We start from the raw sequence: 18,424 nt of genomic DNA, 5'->3' as shown, positions 1-18,424 counted from the left end.
TCATTTGAAGATTGGTAATAAAGGTATTTTTGTCAAAAGTCTTTATAATAGAGGAATACGTTTTATTAAAGATATTGTTGATGATACAGGCACATTTGTAACAAAGAGATACTTAGAGAATTGTACAGGGACAAATATAAATTTCATATTGTTTGAAGGTTTAATTAGAGTTGTTAAGAACTACATTAAAACATGTAAAATTACATTTAGTAATAATGATAGAACTCAAAACCCATCAATGTCATGTTATGTAAAGGATATTTTGCTTGAAACCAAAGGAAGTAAAAAAGTTTATAATGAATTGATAAAAAATAAGGATACTCCAACATGTCAGGCTAAATGGGATATTGCTTTCCAGGATGTAAATTGGAAAAAGATCTATGGATTGGTATTTAGTATTACAAGAGATACATATATTCAATGGTTTCAAACAAGAATCATACATAGGATTTTAGCTACAAACTCACTTTTGTTTAAAATGAATATTGTTAATGATAGATTATGTACATTTTGTTTGTCTGAAGAGGAAACCTTGATTCATATATTCTGGAATTGTGAGATTATTCAAACCTTAATAAACTGTGTTAAAGAGTTTTTATCAGCCATAAATGTTTTTTTCCCATTAAGTTGCCAGACATTTTTGTTGGGAACCACTTGAAAAAATTCAATTAAATATAATATACTTAGTTATGAAATTAAAAAATACATATATCTCTGTAAAAGGAGAAAAATAAGACCATCCTTTATTGGTTTAAAGAGTAGTTTAAAATTTGCTTGGAATATTTATGAAAAATCAAATATTAATGAAACAGAACTTAAAAATTGGTCAGTTGTAAAATTGTTTATCTAGACCACATACGTTTTAAAAACAGTAAAAACTTATATACTTTGTACAAGAACATAGTGTTTATATTTTCTTTACTTTTTTCACCTCTTTGCTTTGTTTATATATATAGATATATGTATATGTGTGTGTATGTGTATGTATGTGTGTGTATATATATATGTATGTATGTATATAAATGTATATGTATATGTATGTGTATATATGTATATATGTGTATGTGTATGTATGTGTATGTGTATGTGTATGTATATGTATGTATATACTACTTAGATGTGTGTTCACCCTTTTAGTTATGTCATACTTGTTTTAACATCTGAAATAGAAATAAAAAGACAAGGATGTATATAATAATTCAAATTATAGATGATGTTTTGTTTAAGATGGTATCATTATTGATATAACTAAAATTTAATACACAAGTATGTATAAAATTCCCTATATTTATGAAATGTTTTGTGAGGTATGTTCCTGTGGTGTGCCCCGAAACCACGCATACCATAAATGTACGGGGACAATAAAAGGTAACACACACAAAAAAAAAAACAAAAACAAAAACAACATTTTAGAAAGTGTTAATTTATTATATTTAAATGTATTATTGCCATAAGTGTTTCACTTTTACGTTTAAAAGTGATTTCAAGTGGTTGATCTTTTCCCGCGTTATGGTGACGTCATTTGAAAAAATGTTTCCGGTTTCAGTCGGGTCGTTCTATTTACAGAATGGGTAAGAAAGGATTACTGAAAGGCCTCCACACACTTTGACCAGCCCAATTGCGTTCATACCCGATAATGACATCAACCCCTAGTTTTTAATAAGATAAACAACACAATTAATAAGAATTGGCACGTTGTTGCAAGCGACTTACCTTGCATGTGGAAATCAACTTGGGTTTTACAGGACGGCTTAATAAACGGAAAATGCCTGGCGTTTTTCAAGATTTTATTTTTGATAAAGAGGGAGTTACAAGGATGTGATCAACAACGAACGGACATCAAGTGAAATTCATAATCAAAACGTAGAGTAACAAATTTAACCAATTAAGACCAAAGTACAATTCTGGATAATCAGTATATACAAAAGGCTTGTAAAATGACTGATATTCACAAATAAGCTTTTTCTAATGGTTCCATTAACCATAACGGGGCATATCACACTGAACATTGAAATGACGTCATTGACCCGTACTCGAAACGTTTTAAAAGTAATATAATAAATCGCTATTAAATTCGAGGCAAACTCCTCGTGGGAGCCTTCGTGCAAGAGACAGCCCTTTTTGCAAATCCCTGTCCAGTTGATAAACTCCTTCCCTGCATCTTACGAAGACTGTTCCGGTTGAGGATCAAGGGAAGTTATTTCCAATGATGTTTCGTCTAGCTCGACTGTCTTTCTACAATATTCATGTAATTTTCACATGATTGGCAAGTGTTTGGATGGCAAATAGATTGCGCGTTTATACAAACGATATATTTAAATCTTTAAATAGTTTTACAAGTTCTATACATACTTTTCCTTCTCATCCTCTTCTCGTTTGATTGCTTTTCCGAGTTGCTCGATTTCCTTTTTTGCTAAATCTAACTCTTCTTGTTTTTGCAGTGCTATAAAAATAAACAATAAATATTATGCCATGTAAAACAAGAACCCCATTTTAGATATAACTAGAATGCATTAATAAATTGATAAACTTAAAAAAACTTAACTTAAAGTAACTTAAAAGACGAAACACGAGTCAACTTTGTAATGTTTTACAAAATGACACCGGAACGAATTATGTCCCCATGGTCTAAAGCAACTGGATTACTCACAATGGTGAACTGAATACGTTTAAGATTGCCGTTTGTTCTATAAAACAAAAAAATAATCTTAAAAAATAGATTGATGTTTAATTACGTTTCCTGTATAGTTTCAAACGGAAGGAAAAATCACTCATGTCCAATGGTAGCGGCTTAGACCGTGTATCGGCCAAAGAACCCTTGAACAAGTACCTTTCGCCCCCCCCCCCCCGACACACACACTCAACGACAAGAAAACAATAACAATGCTAAAAGTCGATTCTAAAGCAATACATTTTGGATGCTTCAGCTCCCGCCAATAATGCAGACTCTGCACTAGCCAATTTTTCAAGGACTTTAGCCATTTCACATGATGCTTCGTCAAGTTCGACTTATGTTCTGCAATATAAAATTTACTACAAGAATAGATACTCAAGGTATAAAAGTTTCAAGAATAATGGCATTTGAGCATGTGGAAACATGTCATTCACATATGAAACCATGTTTTTAATGAGAATTTCTCGCAGAACGGATATACATATGTCTTTATGGTGACGTCTTACCGGTAACAATTACATGCTCTGGGTGAAACGGAAACGGTGAAAAAATACCTTGTTTCTTTTTCGGACAGTTGGTTCCGTAGAATGCCATTTTCGTCTGTTTTCTGTTGCAGCTCCCTGCAATCAAAAACCATTCTTAATCATAAAGTTCACAACAGTGTTTGCTTCAAATCATTTGGAGTATTCTTAATCATAAAGTTTACAAGGTTATTATCTCACTTGGAATGATCTTCTCGACCAATTCTTTGTGCGTTCATCTCGGCATATACATCTTCCCTTTCTCTTTTTAAATCTTCTATTTCAACATCTTTTTTTGCTAGCTCTTCCTCCACAATTGAACATCTGTGAAAACATAAACTAAAAGTAGTCATTAAAAGCACCAAACATAAGGCCATTTTTTATTAATTGGTTAACGGATTTTTTTGAAAAAAATGTTGGACGGGTGGTGCGAAAAAAAGGATTTCATACTCATACTATTTTTTTTACAATACATGTATTTTTCATAGCGTTTGTGGCGAAACCCAAAACCAAAAGATCAAAATAACAACAAACATGAAATACATGATCATAGATACATATGAATGACATTTGAAATGCTTAAGTATGTTTTTATTTCTATGCAACACATTGTCTGCAATGCCTCAATATTATAATGAATATGATATGTTCAAATGCTCACTTTGTCATACACATATGTTTGGCTTTACAATCCAATGTTCCCTCATTCAGTTATCAATAATGACTGTCTCTTTCGAGCCGAAGAACATTTCTTTATTCAGGATTGTTGGGATAAGAGTGAGGTTTGTGCATGAAAACTGGTGTAAACCCCCAGTAATTTACATTTTACTGACCATTCCAAGGCGGTACCGAACTCTCCTTGATAAACATTCCTAGTGTTTTATGTAGTTCATATGCATCTGTGTTGTTTTAAGAGTTTGTGCTGTTGTTCCATGTTTCTTGTTTGTGATTTTTTGTGTTATATGTCTTTGGCGTTTACCCTATTTGTGTGGGGGGTTTATGTTTAAACTTTTGGCTACTGAGCTTGTTTCTGTTGTTTTTTCGTAAGTATTTCATCCAGTGATAAGTGGTTACATGTAAGGTTTTTACACATTTAAGGGTTTTGTGAATGAAATCATTGACACGGAAGCACGGTAAGATAAACGAAATCGTCGTAAATGTATCAATATTCTTTTATGTCTTTTTTTATCTCGTAGGTCCAAAAAAAGTCGACATAACAAATTTCGACTGTATATATTTGATACTTATCGAATGAAACTCAACGTTGCATAATTGCTATATTTTATACGCTTAGTTAATTTCTTAACAAAGATCTAAGTAATAGAACTATTGAAATATACATATTGTTATGTAAGTCATTTTAATAAAGTTAAAGTTTTCCAAAATATGAATAAATATGCATGGTTTATGAGTGTAATGTTTTTATTGAACTCGTTCAACCGCTAGTGTATATTGTATAAGTAATCAAAGTAATGAGTTTATTGTAAAATTGATGCATTCAACATTTTGTTTTTTATATATTTCTTGAGACTGCATAGAGCTCACTGTATCATAATTATTTACGAGCTGACCTAAAATGGACAGTGTTAAAATGGTTTCCATTTTTCTAGTCACAACACTAAATACAGCATTAAACAAAATCTATTTTCGTTAGCGTCTTTTACGCGGTACACATGTAAGCGTTACGTTAACTTGGCTGTTACGGTAAAAAGAACCGTCTTTTTGATACGTTAGTGATAAGAAACAATGTCACCTAAACGCCTTAAGCGTAATTATTACTCTGTCACTGTTAGTGTCGCTACTACGTCAGAAAACGATATACATATTACGGCGTGCGTAATGTTTCGTCAATGCGAAGAAGAAACAAGCTTACAAAATAGATATAATATTGACACCTTGGAGTCCGACATAAACTCTGTCTAATAACACTATCAATGCTGTTCAATCAGACCACGCAACCAACGCCGTCGCAATGATCGGCGCTGCCATTTTTAGCCACCAAACACAACGTCGTCACCAAGATCGGCGCTGCTACTTCAGCCTGCACACACAACGCCGTCACCACGATCGGCGCTGCTACTTCAGCCTACACACACAACGACGTCACCACGATCGGCGCTGCTACTTCAGCCTGCACACACAACGCCGTCACCACGTACTGCGCTGCTACTTCAGCCTGCACACACAACGCCGTCACCAAGATGGACGCTGCTTACTCAGCCTCCACACACAACGCCGTCACAACGATCGGCGCTGCTACTTCAGCCTCCACACACAACGACGTCACCACGATCGGCGCATCTACTTCAGCCATTGCACCCAACGCCGTCACCACGATCGGCGCTGCTACTTCAGCCTGCACACACAACGCCGTCACCAAGATGGGCGCTGCTTACTCTGCCTCCACACACAAAGCCGTAACCACGATCGGCGCTGCTACTTCAACCATCGCACTCAACGCCGTTACCACGATTGACGGTGCTACCTCAGCCTCCACACCGTCACCACGATTGACGGTGCTACATCAGCCTCCACACACAACGCCATCACCACGATTCACAGTGCTACCTCAGCCTCCACACACAACGCCGTCACCACGATCGGTGCTGCTACTACAACCATCGCACTCAACGCAGTTACCACGATCGGCGCTGCTACTTCAGCTTGCACACACAACGCCGTCACTAAGATCGGCGCTGCTACTTCAGCCTCCACACACAACGCCGTCACCACGATCGGCACTGCTACTCTAGACTACACACACAGCGCAGTCACCGTGATTGGCGCTACTACTTCGAGATCCACGAACAACGCCGTCACCACGATTGGCGCTGCTACTTTAGCCTGCACAAACATCGCCGTCACCCTGATTGCCACTGCTACTTCAGCCTCCACACACAAGTCGGTCACCACGATCGGCACTGCTACTTCAGCCTCCACACACAATGCCGTCACCACGATTGGCACTGCTACTTTAGACTCAACACTCAACGCTGTCTACACGATCGATTATGCTACTACAGCCTCCGCAAATAAGCGCCGTCGCCACAATCTGTGCTGTATCTTTAACTTACGCAACGGACGCCAATTTCTTGATATGCACTATTACTGTATCCTCCGCAACCGTATATGACATTTTTCACTGTTACGTCAGTTGTCGTTACAATCGCCGCCTTCAATATAAATGTAATATCGGCACTAAACTGTACGTTAACAGATATATACTTTTGGTATCAATAACGTTATTTTCAAAGTAACACGACGTCAAATGGATGTCATTGTCATTCACATATATGAAGTTCCGCAAATGCTGGTTCGCAAAATGTAACGATTAAAGTTTGTAAAATATCCGTTGCTAAAATATCAATATTTACACCTCAATTTTAATTCCTTAAATGAACTGCCTTTCGGCAATTGCTTTATCAATCGATGAACGCAACATCTTCGGATATGTTCGGATCGCAATTCATCGCATTACAATATACATGAAAACTATTGATCTTTTATTGTTTGTATTGTGTCAGCAGGTCCCGTAAAATATAAATCAACATTTAGAAAGTGTTAATTCATTACATTTTAAACGTATTGTTGCCAAGCGTGTTTAAATTTTACGTCTAAAAGTGACTTCAAGTGGTTGATATATTCCCGCGTTATTGTGACGTCATTTGAAAAAAATGTTTCCGGTTACAGTCGGGTCGTTCTATTTACAGAATGGGTAAGAAAGGATGATTGAAATGTTTTCTTAAATGAAATGAAGTATTTATTATAACTTTTTAATGAAATAATGAAATACTGGTGTAAATATAAGTAACGAATTGCGGGCTTGATGTCATTATCGGTGATATGAGCGCAATTGGGCTGGTCAAAGTACGCGAGGAGTCCTTCGGACTCCACACACTTAGACCAGCCCAAATGCGTTCATACCCCGATAATGACATCAAGCCCGCGATTCATTCCTTAAATATTTACACCTCAACTTCCATTCCTTAAATGAACTGCCTTTCGGCAATTGCGTTTATCAATCGATGAACCCAACATCTTCGGATATGTTCGGATCGCAATTCATCGCATAACAATCTACATGAAAACTATTGATCTTGTTATTGTTTGCATTGTGTCAGAAGGTACCGTATAATATAAATCAACATTTTAGAAAGTGTTAATTTATTATATTTAAATGTATTATTGCCATAAGTGTTTCACTTTTACGTTTAAAAGTGATTTCAAGTGGTTGATCTTTTCCCGCGTTATGGTGACGTCATTTGAAAAAAAATGTTTCCAGTTTCAGTCGGGTCGTTCTATTTACAGAATGGGTAAGAAAGGATTACTGAAAGGCCTCCACACACTTTGACCAGCCCAATTGCGTTCATACCCGATAATGACATCAACCCCTAGTTTTTAATAAGATAAACAACACAATAAATTGATAAGAATTGGTGCGTTGTCGCAAGCGACTTACCTTGCATGTGGAAATCAACTTGGGTTTTCCAGGACGGCTTAATAAACGAAAATGCCTGGCGTTTTTCAAGATTTTTTTTGATAAAGAGGGTGTTACAAGGATGTGATCAACAACGAACGGACATCAAGTGAAATTCAAAATCAAAAAGTAGAGTAACAAATTTAACCAATTAAGACCAAAGTACAATTCTGGATAATCAGTATATACAAAAGGGTTGTAAAATAACTGATATTCACAAATAAGCTTTTTCTAATGGTTCCATTAACCATAACGGGGCATATCACACTGAACATTGAAATGACGTCATTGACCCGTACTCGAAACGTTTTAAAGTAATAAAATAAAACGCTATTAAATTCGAGGCAAACTCCTCGTGGGAGCCTTCGTGCAAGAGACAGCCCATTTTGCAAAACCCTGTCCAGTTGATAAACTCCTTCCCTGCATCTTACGAAGACTGTTCCGGTTGAGGATCAAGGGAAGTTATTTCCAATGATGTTTCGTCTAGCTCGACTGTCTTTCTACAATATTCATGTAATTTTCACATGATTGGCAAGTGTTTAGATGGCAAATAGATTGCGCGTTTATAAAAACGATATATGAGCAATTAAATCTTTAAATAGTTTTGCAAGTTCTATACATACTTTTCCTTCTCATCATCTTCTCGTTTGATTGCTTTTCTGAGTTGCTCGATTTCCTTTTTTGCTAAATCTAACTCTTCTTGTTTTTTTGCAGTGCTATAAAAATAAACAATAAATATTATGCCATGTAAAACAAGAACCCCATTTTAGATATAACTAGAATACATTAATAAATTGATAAACTTAAAAAACTTAACTTAAAGTAACTTAAAAGACGAAACACGAGTCAACTTTGTAATGTTTTACAAAATGACACCGGAACGAATTATGTCCCCATGGTCTAAAGCAACTGGATTACTCACAATGGTGAACTGAATACGTTTAAGATTGCCGTTTGTTCTATAAAACAAAAAAATAATCTTAAAAAATAGATTGACGTTTAGTTACGTTTCCTGTATAGTTTCAAACGGAAGGAAAAATCACTCATATCCAATGGTAGCGGCTTAGACCGTGTATCGGCCAAAGAACCCTTGAACAAGAACCTCCCCCCCGACCCACACACTCAACGACAAGAAAACAATAACAATGCTAAAAGTCGATTCTAAAGCAATACATTTTGGATGCTTCAGCTCCCGCCAATAATGCAGACTCTGCACTAGCCAATTTTTCAAGGACTTTAGCCATTTCACATGATGCTTCTTCAAGTTCGACTTTTGTTCTGCAATATAAAATATACTACAAAAATAGATACTCAAGGTATAAAAGTTTCAAGAATATTGGCATTTGAGCATGTGGAAACATGTCATTCACATATGAAACCATGTTTTTATTGAGAATTTCTCGCAGAACGAATATACATATGTCTTTATGGTGACGTCATACCGGTAACAATTACATGCTCTGGGTGAAACGGAAACGGTGAAAAAATACCTGGTTTCTTTTTCGGACAGTTGGTTCCGTAGAATGCCATTTTCGTCTGTTTTCTGTTGCAGCTCCCTGCAATCAAAAACCATTCTTAATCATATAGTTCACAACAGTGTTTGCTTCAAATCATTTGGAGTATTCTCAACATTGAAAAAAGTTCACAAGGTTATTATCTCACTTGGAATGATCTTCTCGACCAATTCTTTGTGCGTTCATCTCGGCATATACATCTTCCCTTTCTCTTTTTAAATCTTCTATTTCAACATCTTTTTTCGCTAGCTCTTCCACCACAATTGAACATCTGTGAAAACATAAACTTAAAGTTATCATTAAAAGCACCAAACATTAGGCCATTTTTTTATTAATTGGTTAGCAGATTTTGTTGAAAAAAAATGTTGGGCGGGTGGTGCGAAAAAAAGGATTTCATACTCATACTAATTTTTTTTACAATACATGTATTTTTCATAGCGTTTGTGGCGAAACCCAAAACCTAAAGATCAAAATAACAACAAACAGGAAATACATGATCATAGATGCATACGAATGACATTTGAAATGCTTAAGTATGTTTTGATTTCTATGCAACACAATGTCTGCAATGCCTCAATATTATAATGAATATTGATATGTTCAACTGCTCACTTTGTCATACACATATGTTTGGCTTTACAATCCAATGTTCTCTCCTACCAATTTCAAATTTAACAATAATGTAATCATTATATAAGCATTTTATACACTTCCACCTTAAGATAATGTAACATTTAAAGTCAATATTATTACAAACTTTCAGTTTTTGTGTCACTTTTGTTGATGTTTTTCGAAGCACATCCTGACTGCAAGAGTTTTTCTATTTGCAACACTATTTCTACATATCGACCTTACAATGAATATGCCTGTGTCTCCTCATTGCTTGGCACTACTTCTTCTTAACAGAAAAAGCACACTGAAGCAAATTTCAATGACTCAATTATTTTTTAAATGGAATCAGGAAATAAAATAATAAAAATGATTTTATATTTAGTAATGCATTTGTCAAAGTAATGATATTTCTCTGCAGCTTTAACAAAATTTATGTTACCAAAGATTTTATTTACTTGAATAGAAGTCTCCATATAATTTGTTTAACAATTTTTGCCCCCTGGGACAAACACAGGACTATGTATTTTATCAATAACTCTGGTTTTAATGTGAATTGTTACCATTGATACAGACATCAGCCTTGATGTCAGTTATTACCAAAAAATCGTTAAAATGCAGATGGTATGTTGAAAATGAGAATATATTTTTTTGTATGATCTCAGCCCGATTAAGGCCGCCATTTTGAATTTCTAAAACTGCATCCTTATGTTGCAAGAAACAGGCTACAGGTTTTACATCATTTCATGTGCGCAGAAAAACAAACAAATGTGATTTCCTTTTTCAATATTTTTTTAATTTTTTTTAACAAAAGTTTTTAAAAGTTCTCGAAATTATTGGGCGGCGGATCCGTTAACCAATTTAATAAAAAAAGGCCTTACAACTTACAAAAATGCTTATTATAATCTTTTTCTTTTTGGAATCACTAAGAGGTGATCCTTTTATTCATAAAAACATATACAAATCATAAACATGACAAATGTTGAACAAGAAAATCATGATATACAACTATTTCATCTTAAAACATTGCATTTTTACTAAACTAATATAACTGGTGTTTTTTAACAGAATATTTTTAGTTGCTTTTAAATTTCATAATGAATCTATTGAGAAAAGGACAATGAATTCCTTTATTCTTATATAATGTTTGAATAATCAAAAGGTCGGAATTTAATAATGCACATAAGTTAACAAATTTCTGCCTTCTTTCAGATAAAAAGTACGATTTATAAATACAGTAACCTAATTGAGATAGAAGAGTATTGATAATATTATATTCTTTGTATTCAATTTTATATCCAAAAGTATTTCGAGGCTTTTCATCTGTTTATGTATATTACAATGTTTAAAGGTGTCATTTATCTTCGACCAAAAATGAGAAAGATACGGGCAATTAATAAGAAAGTAGTCATACTCTTCGACTTGGTTGCAGTGATAACAAAGAGGACTTGCTGAGATATTCCAGCGGAATAGGTTTAGATTTGTAGCCATGATGCTATGTAGTAGTTTGAACTTGAACTGTTTAACTTTATTTTCTGGAATTATCCAATATAAAACAAAATACCATGATCGCCAGTTTATTGGTTTGTTGAAAGTTTCTTGCCAGTATTTATGTATGAAGGGTTTTTCAAATACAGCGTTACAAAAAAATATGATAAATATCTTTATCGGTGAGATCGTCTAACTGCTTTTGACCGTATTTAAGATTTAATCACGTTTTAACTTGTGTGTTTACAGATTGAGTCGATTTAATTACAATTTTCCAGTCGTTTGGGATAGCTTTTATTATTGTGTTTACCTCTGAAATCCAGTTACATTTCACTTTTAAGGTTTGCACAATCCTTCTCACGTCTATCTCACCAGATAATGAAATTATATCGTTTAGAAACATAAATCCAGAGTCAATCCAGTCTTTGAATAATAGACATTTTTATTGAATTTTATATATTTATTTCCTCAGAAAACTTGAGTTCGAATTGAATAAAAGTCATTCTTAATATTGTTTGACCTTGAAATTGATTTAAATTCTAATCACGTATTGATCAAGTCTCGGTAGAAAACAGAGAGTTTTAAGTTTTGTCCAGATGGGAGTTTAAGTGAGTCTAAATTCATATTGAAGAAAAGATAATTTGGTCCGAATTTATCAAGAAAATATGATGCGATTACTTTCCAATTTGCATTTGATTTTGAAATTTACCCATTTAAGTTTTACTTAATCTTACTTCAGTGTTTAAAGATGGTAAAAAATATTAAAGCATATGCACAACCTTTCTTTTAGAATACTGTTCTGCTCGGCTGTGTCACTCAGCTTATGCAATTCCCTAAAATAATAAAATATTTTAGTATGATGATGATGATGATGATAATGATGTATTTGTAATCATTAAAAAGAAAGCAAATGCACCCTATTCGAAATGAAATAGACAAAATGAAAGAAATACCATTGTAGCTGTGCCAAATTAGTCTTATAATTCAGTTGTATCGTAAGCTGTTTTACAGCACCGTGATTTTCCTCAATACTTTTTATTAAGGCACTGCAAGAAGAGAAAACATATGGTGTCATAATTCTGCCGTAATATAACCTGATATCGATCGCGAATTGTTTCCTTTTAACCACTTAATTTTCGTGATAATGATCTAGTTATCTAGTTAATATTCGCGTTTCCTGTTGGGTAAGACAAATATCATGAGACTAAAACAGGCTAGAAAGTGCCCAGAACTGCAACCTATTACCTTTTTTAAAGCTGTACAAGAATAAAAGGTAAACTCGTTATGGTTTGCGAATTCCACTTAATAAGTAACATACTAACTGGTTAACGTAATAAAATTCATGTTATAACTTAGCTATAAATGTATTCCACATTCAGGCGCTAACAGGTTATCTAGTTATGGTTTGCGAATTCCACTCAATAAGTAACATACTAATTGGTTAACGTAATGTGTGTTACCACTTACTAAGTGAAATTCGCAAATCATAGGTAAAATTGAGTGGTTAACACGACACAATTCAATGTATGCCACCATAAAACACAAAGTGTTCTTTCTTAAGAACAAGAAATATATACATGACAATCTGATTAATTATCCCTCATTCAGTTATCAATAATGACTGTCTCTTTCGAGCCGAAGAACATTTCTTTATTCAGGATTGTTGGGATAAGAGTGAGGTTTGTGCATGAAAACTGGTGTAAACCCCCAGTAATTTACATTTTACTGACCATTCCAAGGCGGTACCGAACTCTCCTCGATAAACATTCCTAGTGTTTTATATAGTTTATATGCATCTGTGTTGTTTTAAGAGTTTGTGCTGTTGTTCCATGTTTCTTGTTTGCGATTTTTTGTGTGATATGTCTTTGGCGTTTACCCTGTTTGTGTGGGGGGTTTAAACTTTTGGCTACTGAGCTTGTTTCTGTTGTTTTTTCGTAAGATTAGTGCTTACATGTAAGGGTTTTACAAATTTAAGGGTTTTGTGAATGAAATCATTGACACGGAAGCACGGTAAGATAAACGAAATCGTCGTAAATGTATCAATATTCTTTTATGTCTTTTTTGCAAAGTTTTGGGGATTAGTAAGGAAGGTGTAAAATAGAATGAAATGTAATGTAAATGGAGTTTGTATTATTGTTTTGTTGCTGCTCTGTAGAACCTAGATGTTGCGTTATATATAGACGAGATGTGTTCACATTTTCATTTAAGATAAACAACGGGGATAAAAGTTTTTACATCCATTTGGTGCATCTTCGCTTAAAAATATGTTTTATATATAATTAAACACCGCACTTTATATACAGCAGTTGCTTGGTCAAAACGTCTAGGTCAAAAGCCGATGACGTACAGCTGCGTTGAAAATGAACATTTATTCGTTTGCTATCCATGTATCCTAACTAAATATTGTATTCGAATGATATTGCTGGAAAAGGAATACACCATTACATTGGTAGAATTGAATTTTTAACAAATTTTAAATAGAAGGTTTGTATACCAAGTAAGGTCAACATTAATTCTCACATACCTCTTTTCTTTTTTGATTTCTTTTATCTTTTCAGTTTTGACTGTAACCTTCGTTTGAAGTTCTTCTATCCTTGCCTTGTTTGTCTCACTATCTCCACTGTAAAACAAATCACATAAACATGTTCGAAAAACATGCTTCATATAAATTGCACATAATAAGCTGAACTAAGTCGATGTTTGTTCATTTATTTGTATTGACCATGTTTACCTTAACTGATCCCTTTCTTCCGAGAGCTGTTTGACTTCACCTTTCAAAACGACTATTTGCCCTCTGAAATAAGTCATATAAACAAGAATTAGCAAAATATAGGCTTCACAGTTATCGTTTCATATCTTAATGTTCAGAGTAAAGTACAAACGATTTTTGTTGAAAGCAATGGTACATACTTATGTTCTTCAACTGTTTCATTCAAGTTTTCAATCTTTTGATTCTTCTCATCTAGCTGGAGGGATATCTGTTCCTGTGTAAGGCTGTTTGCGTCGACACTAAGATGACTAGGTGCACAAAATATAAAACATTTTTATATAACACAAATTTGCACAGCAGTTCTAAATAAAACTATAAAACAGATACAAGTTTATGCCACGACACAGCTTAAGATTTAGTCGAAACAGTCCTCATCGACATAATTATGCATAGTCACTATCCAATGATTTTATGCGTTTTGCATGTGCAACTCTGTTTCATATCTTAGTAGCTGAGTATGTATACCTTGTTTGACTCTGGTCGTGGGAATGATTATCAATCTCTTGACCCTCCTCTGACGTTGTTCTGCAACTCAATGAATCATTTAAACAAATATGACTTCAATGATTAAAATTTGTGTTTTAATTACCACATTTATCCGCGTGCGAAATCGCATGCGAAAGTTTGCAAAAAAAACGGGAACTCTTTGTATGGCGTCATGAGAGTGATCTTCATACCAAGTGTCAAAACTCCATAACAGTTTATTCAAAAACTACCGTTAGAGGAAACAAATTAATTTCCATTGTCAACCATGCTTGGAAGGTGACAAATCCGATTCACGGAAATCTGGTTAAAGTAAAAGGTTGCTTGAAATAGGTTTGATCATTATAAAAAACGTCTTTTATAAACAATGACCAGCCAGCTGACCAATTTACTGTTCCTTTGGTAATTTGTTATTGCTAAAAATCAACACAATATCTTATTATCCTGAAATGCATATTTAGTATAGAACTACGGCTGACCTGCATACTACGCGTTCTATTGATGTTACGACCTTGAAAAGCTGGTTTTGATGTTCCTCGAGTCCCTCGAGTTTGTGTAACACCCTGAAATGTTCATGGTATCGATATGTCAATATTCCTCCTATAAGTCAATAACACCGTTTACACCATTTCCTCGCCCATGAATCATAATTGATAACACGTTCTTGTCATTAGCTTTAAAATGAGTAAAGAAAATATGCAGTAATTCAAATACCATTGGTCTAAAAACGAAACGAAAACGTTCCTTATGCAGTGTTTAAGTGATGTAATGTACTTTGATATATTTAGTGCAGAAAAAACATGTTTTTATCCCAAGAAATCTTATTATTTTAGTACACAAGTTTACAAGTACTTCAGACTCACTGTGAAATAAAGCCTTGTAATAATGATAAATTTTCGTCACATTTTATTTTAGCATGTATAGTTAAAAAAATCAAAGAACCTTCTACCTCTTGTTATAGCCGTAAAACCTTTCGACATACTTGAACAAGTCTGAAGTTAAAATGAGATAAAGCCTTTTTGGTATAAAAATAAATATACAATTGAAACTTACCTATTGTACAAAGTGCATAATGAATGTTAAGGGTAAATAAAACATGTAATTTGACGATGGCATAGACACCTAGCATGTTCACTTATGGAATAGAATAGAGAAGAATCAGAGCATGCTGCTATGAGTACAGCATATATTTATCATTGTTGAACTCTGGTGAATGAGCATGGCTCAACGATATTGGTGAAATAAAACATAACATTTACAATATAAAACACACATTCATCCACGGTAACATTTTTAGTATTTCATTTGTCATAGAAGCTAAATAAAGGGAGTAAAATACAGAGAAAGAAAAAAATCTGCGGAATTACTTTTATTATTGTATACAACGTATTGAATTTTACTTACTGATGTATTACACCGCTATGGACACATGCTTCCCCCCCTCCCCCCAGTTTTTGCGAAAATTCCCAATTCTAAATATACCTGGATTTTTCTACCACGTAAAACCCAAATAATTTAAAAATAACGTTGGCATATACTTATTATTAGCATTACTTTGTGCTTCTAAACAAGGTCAGAGCTGATATGTTTTAAACCCTGTAGCCTTTAAAGAGTATTATTTAGAAATAATATGAGCTGGTTCACTACAAGGTCAGTGCTAAATGTTTTATAAAACCCTATAGTTTCTTCTGTATTAAAGTTATAAAGTTTGCTGACTACATAAAGAGATCTGATATGTTATGTTATTAAATCCAATCGCTTAAATATCAGCCTTTGAAGAGTACTGTGTACAAAGGATTTGACCTGGTTGTAACATTCAAAATACTTTGTCACTTCGTTTATAAAGCCATATATATGTATCATTTAATAACAGAGTAATGGGCGGTTGTTTCAATTACAAGGTTTATAATTATTACGTTCTGGCATAGTAATAACATTTGAGAGACATACTATATCATCGTCCGATACTGTGTGTTCTACTGTGATTAAATGTTCAATTATTGAAGAGAATTTCAAAGACAGCACAATTGCTCTAGACCATTTGCAACAAATAATGGTATTCACCTCAAAGTCCGATGCTCCTCTCTTATTTCTTCTTCTGTTCTTTTTCCGAGTCTAAATTAAAATATGATATATCCAACTTCAACATATGCTTTCTCGATACATTTGGCTCCTTATATACATACATACATAATTAAATGTTGAATAATCAAGCATGAAATACTTAAAATATTGTAAAAACTATGTGGAATGGATAAAAACAATGGTCGGCTGTTTTCTTAAGTTAAGATAGTTTCTTACTGTCATTCATTCAACATATCGGCAAGAAAGTCAACGAAAACATGAACAAAAAATAACCTCGAATTCTTTCGTTCTTCATGGCATTTTGATCCAAAAGTATCCTTTAAATCCAAACATTGTTGGTCAGAGGTAGCCATTTTTACTGACGGTTTATTATGAGATATTACTCGTCTTAATAACTTCCTCTTTACTTAAATGTTTCGTTGTAAAGAGCGTTAACTACATGTACTCGATAGTATGATTTACTTCCGTTTTTGAATATGACTGTTGTATTTCAATATGGACAGAGCTTCGGTGTCAATTACTTTAAAATGTATAACCAAACATCAACATAAAATTATTGACACTTGATTGACGTAAATGCATGCCACTTTCATTCGAAGATTTCTGAAGTTTAAATTTATGTTCCTGTGAATGTATTTAATTCTTAAACACTAGAGATCATAACATTTGTCTTAATGAGACCGCTATGAGTGTTTCAGGCGTTGCACCACCATTGCTGTCATCGAATTGACATGACGCTTCAACGAATACAAGCCCACGTGCCTTTGTGTGTCCAGGGTTATCACATGTCAAGTGAATCACTCCATCTTTTCAGTTTTGCTTTCTCGATTCATTTGGCTACAATTCAATTGTCTCAATCCAACAGAGACTGGTGTTTCCCTATTTTACGAAAGACTAAATAGCTATTAACTTTGAATAAAGTATGACTTTGACCAAGTACAGTCCCCATTCCTTAACCTACATATTAGCTAATAGCAAGATATTTGTCTTATATTGCCAACAACCCTGATATTGGCTAGGCCTGACACGCGAGGGCTTGCTAAACTGTGCATTTACTTGTACTTTATGTACATGTGTGTTGCTGTTTGGCTTTACAATTTCCGAATCTCCTTGTAATGACACTTAAAACTCATTTTTCCCTTGAGATTATACACTTCCCTAGTTTCATTTGTATTCATGTTTAAATATGATAAATGGAAAATCGCTTTTCACGAGCCTACTGAAACCTTTTGACGTATATCTCTCATTTCATTTCAATTTGCACTCGAATTTGGTTTGTTTACGCTTTGCAAGTAACTATATATATATCAGACCTCAAATCGTATATATATATATATATATATATATATATATATATATATATATATATATATATATAATACGCAAAACCCAAGTGTATGGACATTGCCCGAGTTGTTGCCATCACAGAATAACTTGGTGTTAAATACCTCTGTAAAATCATAACTTTAGCTACTGAAATTCGAAATCAAACAGAATAGCTACTGTATGACATGTATTTCTATGATTGTTTTGTATTATCTTAGGATCTTTTTGTTAAATCAATTAGATCGTCTGTTTGTTCTGTTCTGTTTAAATTGTACATAGTAAAATTCGTCGATGATGTACACTAAAAAGAGAAAATGTGCTCGTACAAGTTGCCTGTAGCAGTTTTCAGCACTATGTGTATAATTTTGTATCGTCCTGTGTTTGCGCTTTTGGGTAGCTATATTCTGAACTGAGCTTTCTCGCTCTATGGAAATCTCTTTTTTTTTGCAATGGCAAACGTTGATAACATTTGACAAA

At 33.9% G+C, this 18,424-nt stretch overlaps 2 protein-coding genes across 2 annotated transcripts; one reads left to right on the top strand and one right to left on the bottom strand.

The window, feature by feature from the left end:
• Positions 1 to 1,773: 1,773 nt before the first annotated feature.
• On the bottom strand, positions 1,774 to 17,029 carry LOC128210123 (uncharacterized). Its single transcript, XM_052914349.1, has 18 exons — positions 16,895 to 17,029; positions 16,601 to 16,651; positions 15,016 to 15,099; positions 14,519 to 14,578; positions 14,194 to 14,301; positions 14,015 to 14,077; positions 13,808 to 13,903; positions 12,237 to 12,329; positions 12,063 to 12,116; positions 9,335 to 9,457; positions 9,163 to 9,228; positions 8,846 to 8,950; positions 8,296 to 8,388; positions 3,397 to 8,172; positions 3,229 to 3,294; positions 2,912 to 3,016; positions 2,353 to 2,443; positions 1,774 to 2,235 (listed from the first exon to the last, which is right to left on the bottom strand). The coding sequence occupies exons 1-14, from the start codon at positions 16,972 to 16,974 to the stop codon at positions 8,100 to 8,102; spliced, it is 1,149 nt and encodes a 382-aa protein (XP_052770309.1). The 5' UTR covers positions 16,975 to 17,029; the 3' UTR covers positions 1,774 to 2,235; positions 2,353 to 2,443; positions 2,912 to 3,016; positions 3,229 to 3,294; positions 3,397 to 8,099.
• On the top strand, positions 4,942 to 6,328 carry LOC128213445 (spore coat protein SP65-like). The gene is made up of 3 exons (XM_052919146.1): positions 4,942 to 4,963; positions 5,191 to 5,673; positions 5,724 to 6,328. The coding sequence occupies exons 1-3, from the start codon at positions 4,942 to 4,944 to the stop codon at positions 6,326 to 6,328; spliced, it is 1,110 nt and encodes a 369-aa protein (XP_052775106.1).
• Positions 17,030 to 18,424: the final 1,395 nt, after the last annotated feature.

This window comes from Mya arenaria, chromosome 2 (genome assembly GCF_026914265.1).
Source record: "Mya arenaria isolate MELC-2E11 chromosome 2, ASM2691426v1".
NCBI lineage: Eukaryota > Metazoa > Mollusca > Bivalvia > Myida > Myidae > Mya > Mya arenaria.
This window is presented reverse-complemented; position numbering and strand designations above follow the sequence as displayed.

Coding starts and splice junctions, on each gene's coding strand:
- LOC128213445 (XM_052919146.1), top strand. CDS start 4,942: ATGTCACCTAAACGCCTTAAGC. Junction 4,964..5,190: donor GTCACCTAAACGCCTTAAGC/GTAATTATTACT, acceptor TGCCATTTTTAG/CCACCAAACACAACGTCGTC. Junction 5,674..5,723: donor CGCCGTTACCACGATTGACG/GTGCTACCTCAG, acceptor GTGCTACATCAG/CCTCCACACACAACGCCATC.
- LOC128210123 (XM_052914349.1), bottom strand. CDS start 16,974: ATGGCTACCTCTGACCAACAATGTTTGGATTTAAAGGATACTTTTGGA. Junction 14,302..14,518: donor CACGACCAGAGTCAAACAAG/GTATACATACTC, acceptor TTGTGCACCTAG/TCATCTTAGTGTCGACGCAA. Junction 12,117..12,236: donor AATTTGGCACAGCTACAATG/GTATTTCTTTCA, acceptor TTATTATTTTAG/GGAATTGCATAAGCTGAGTG.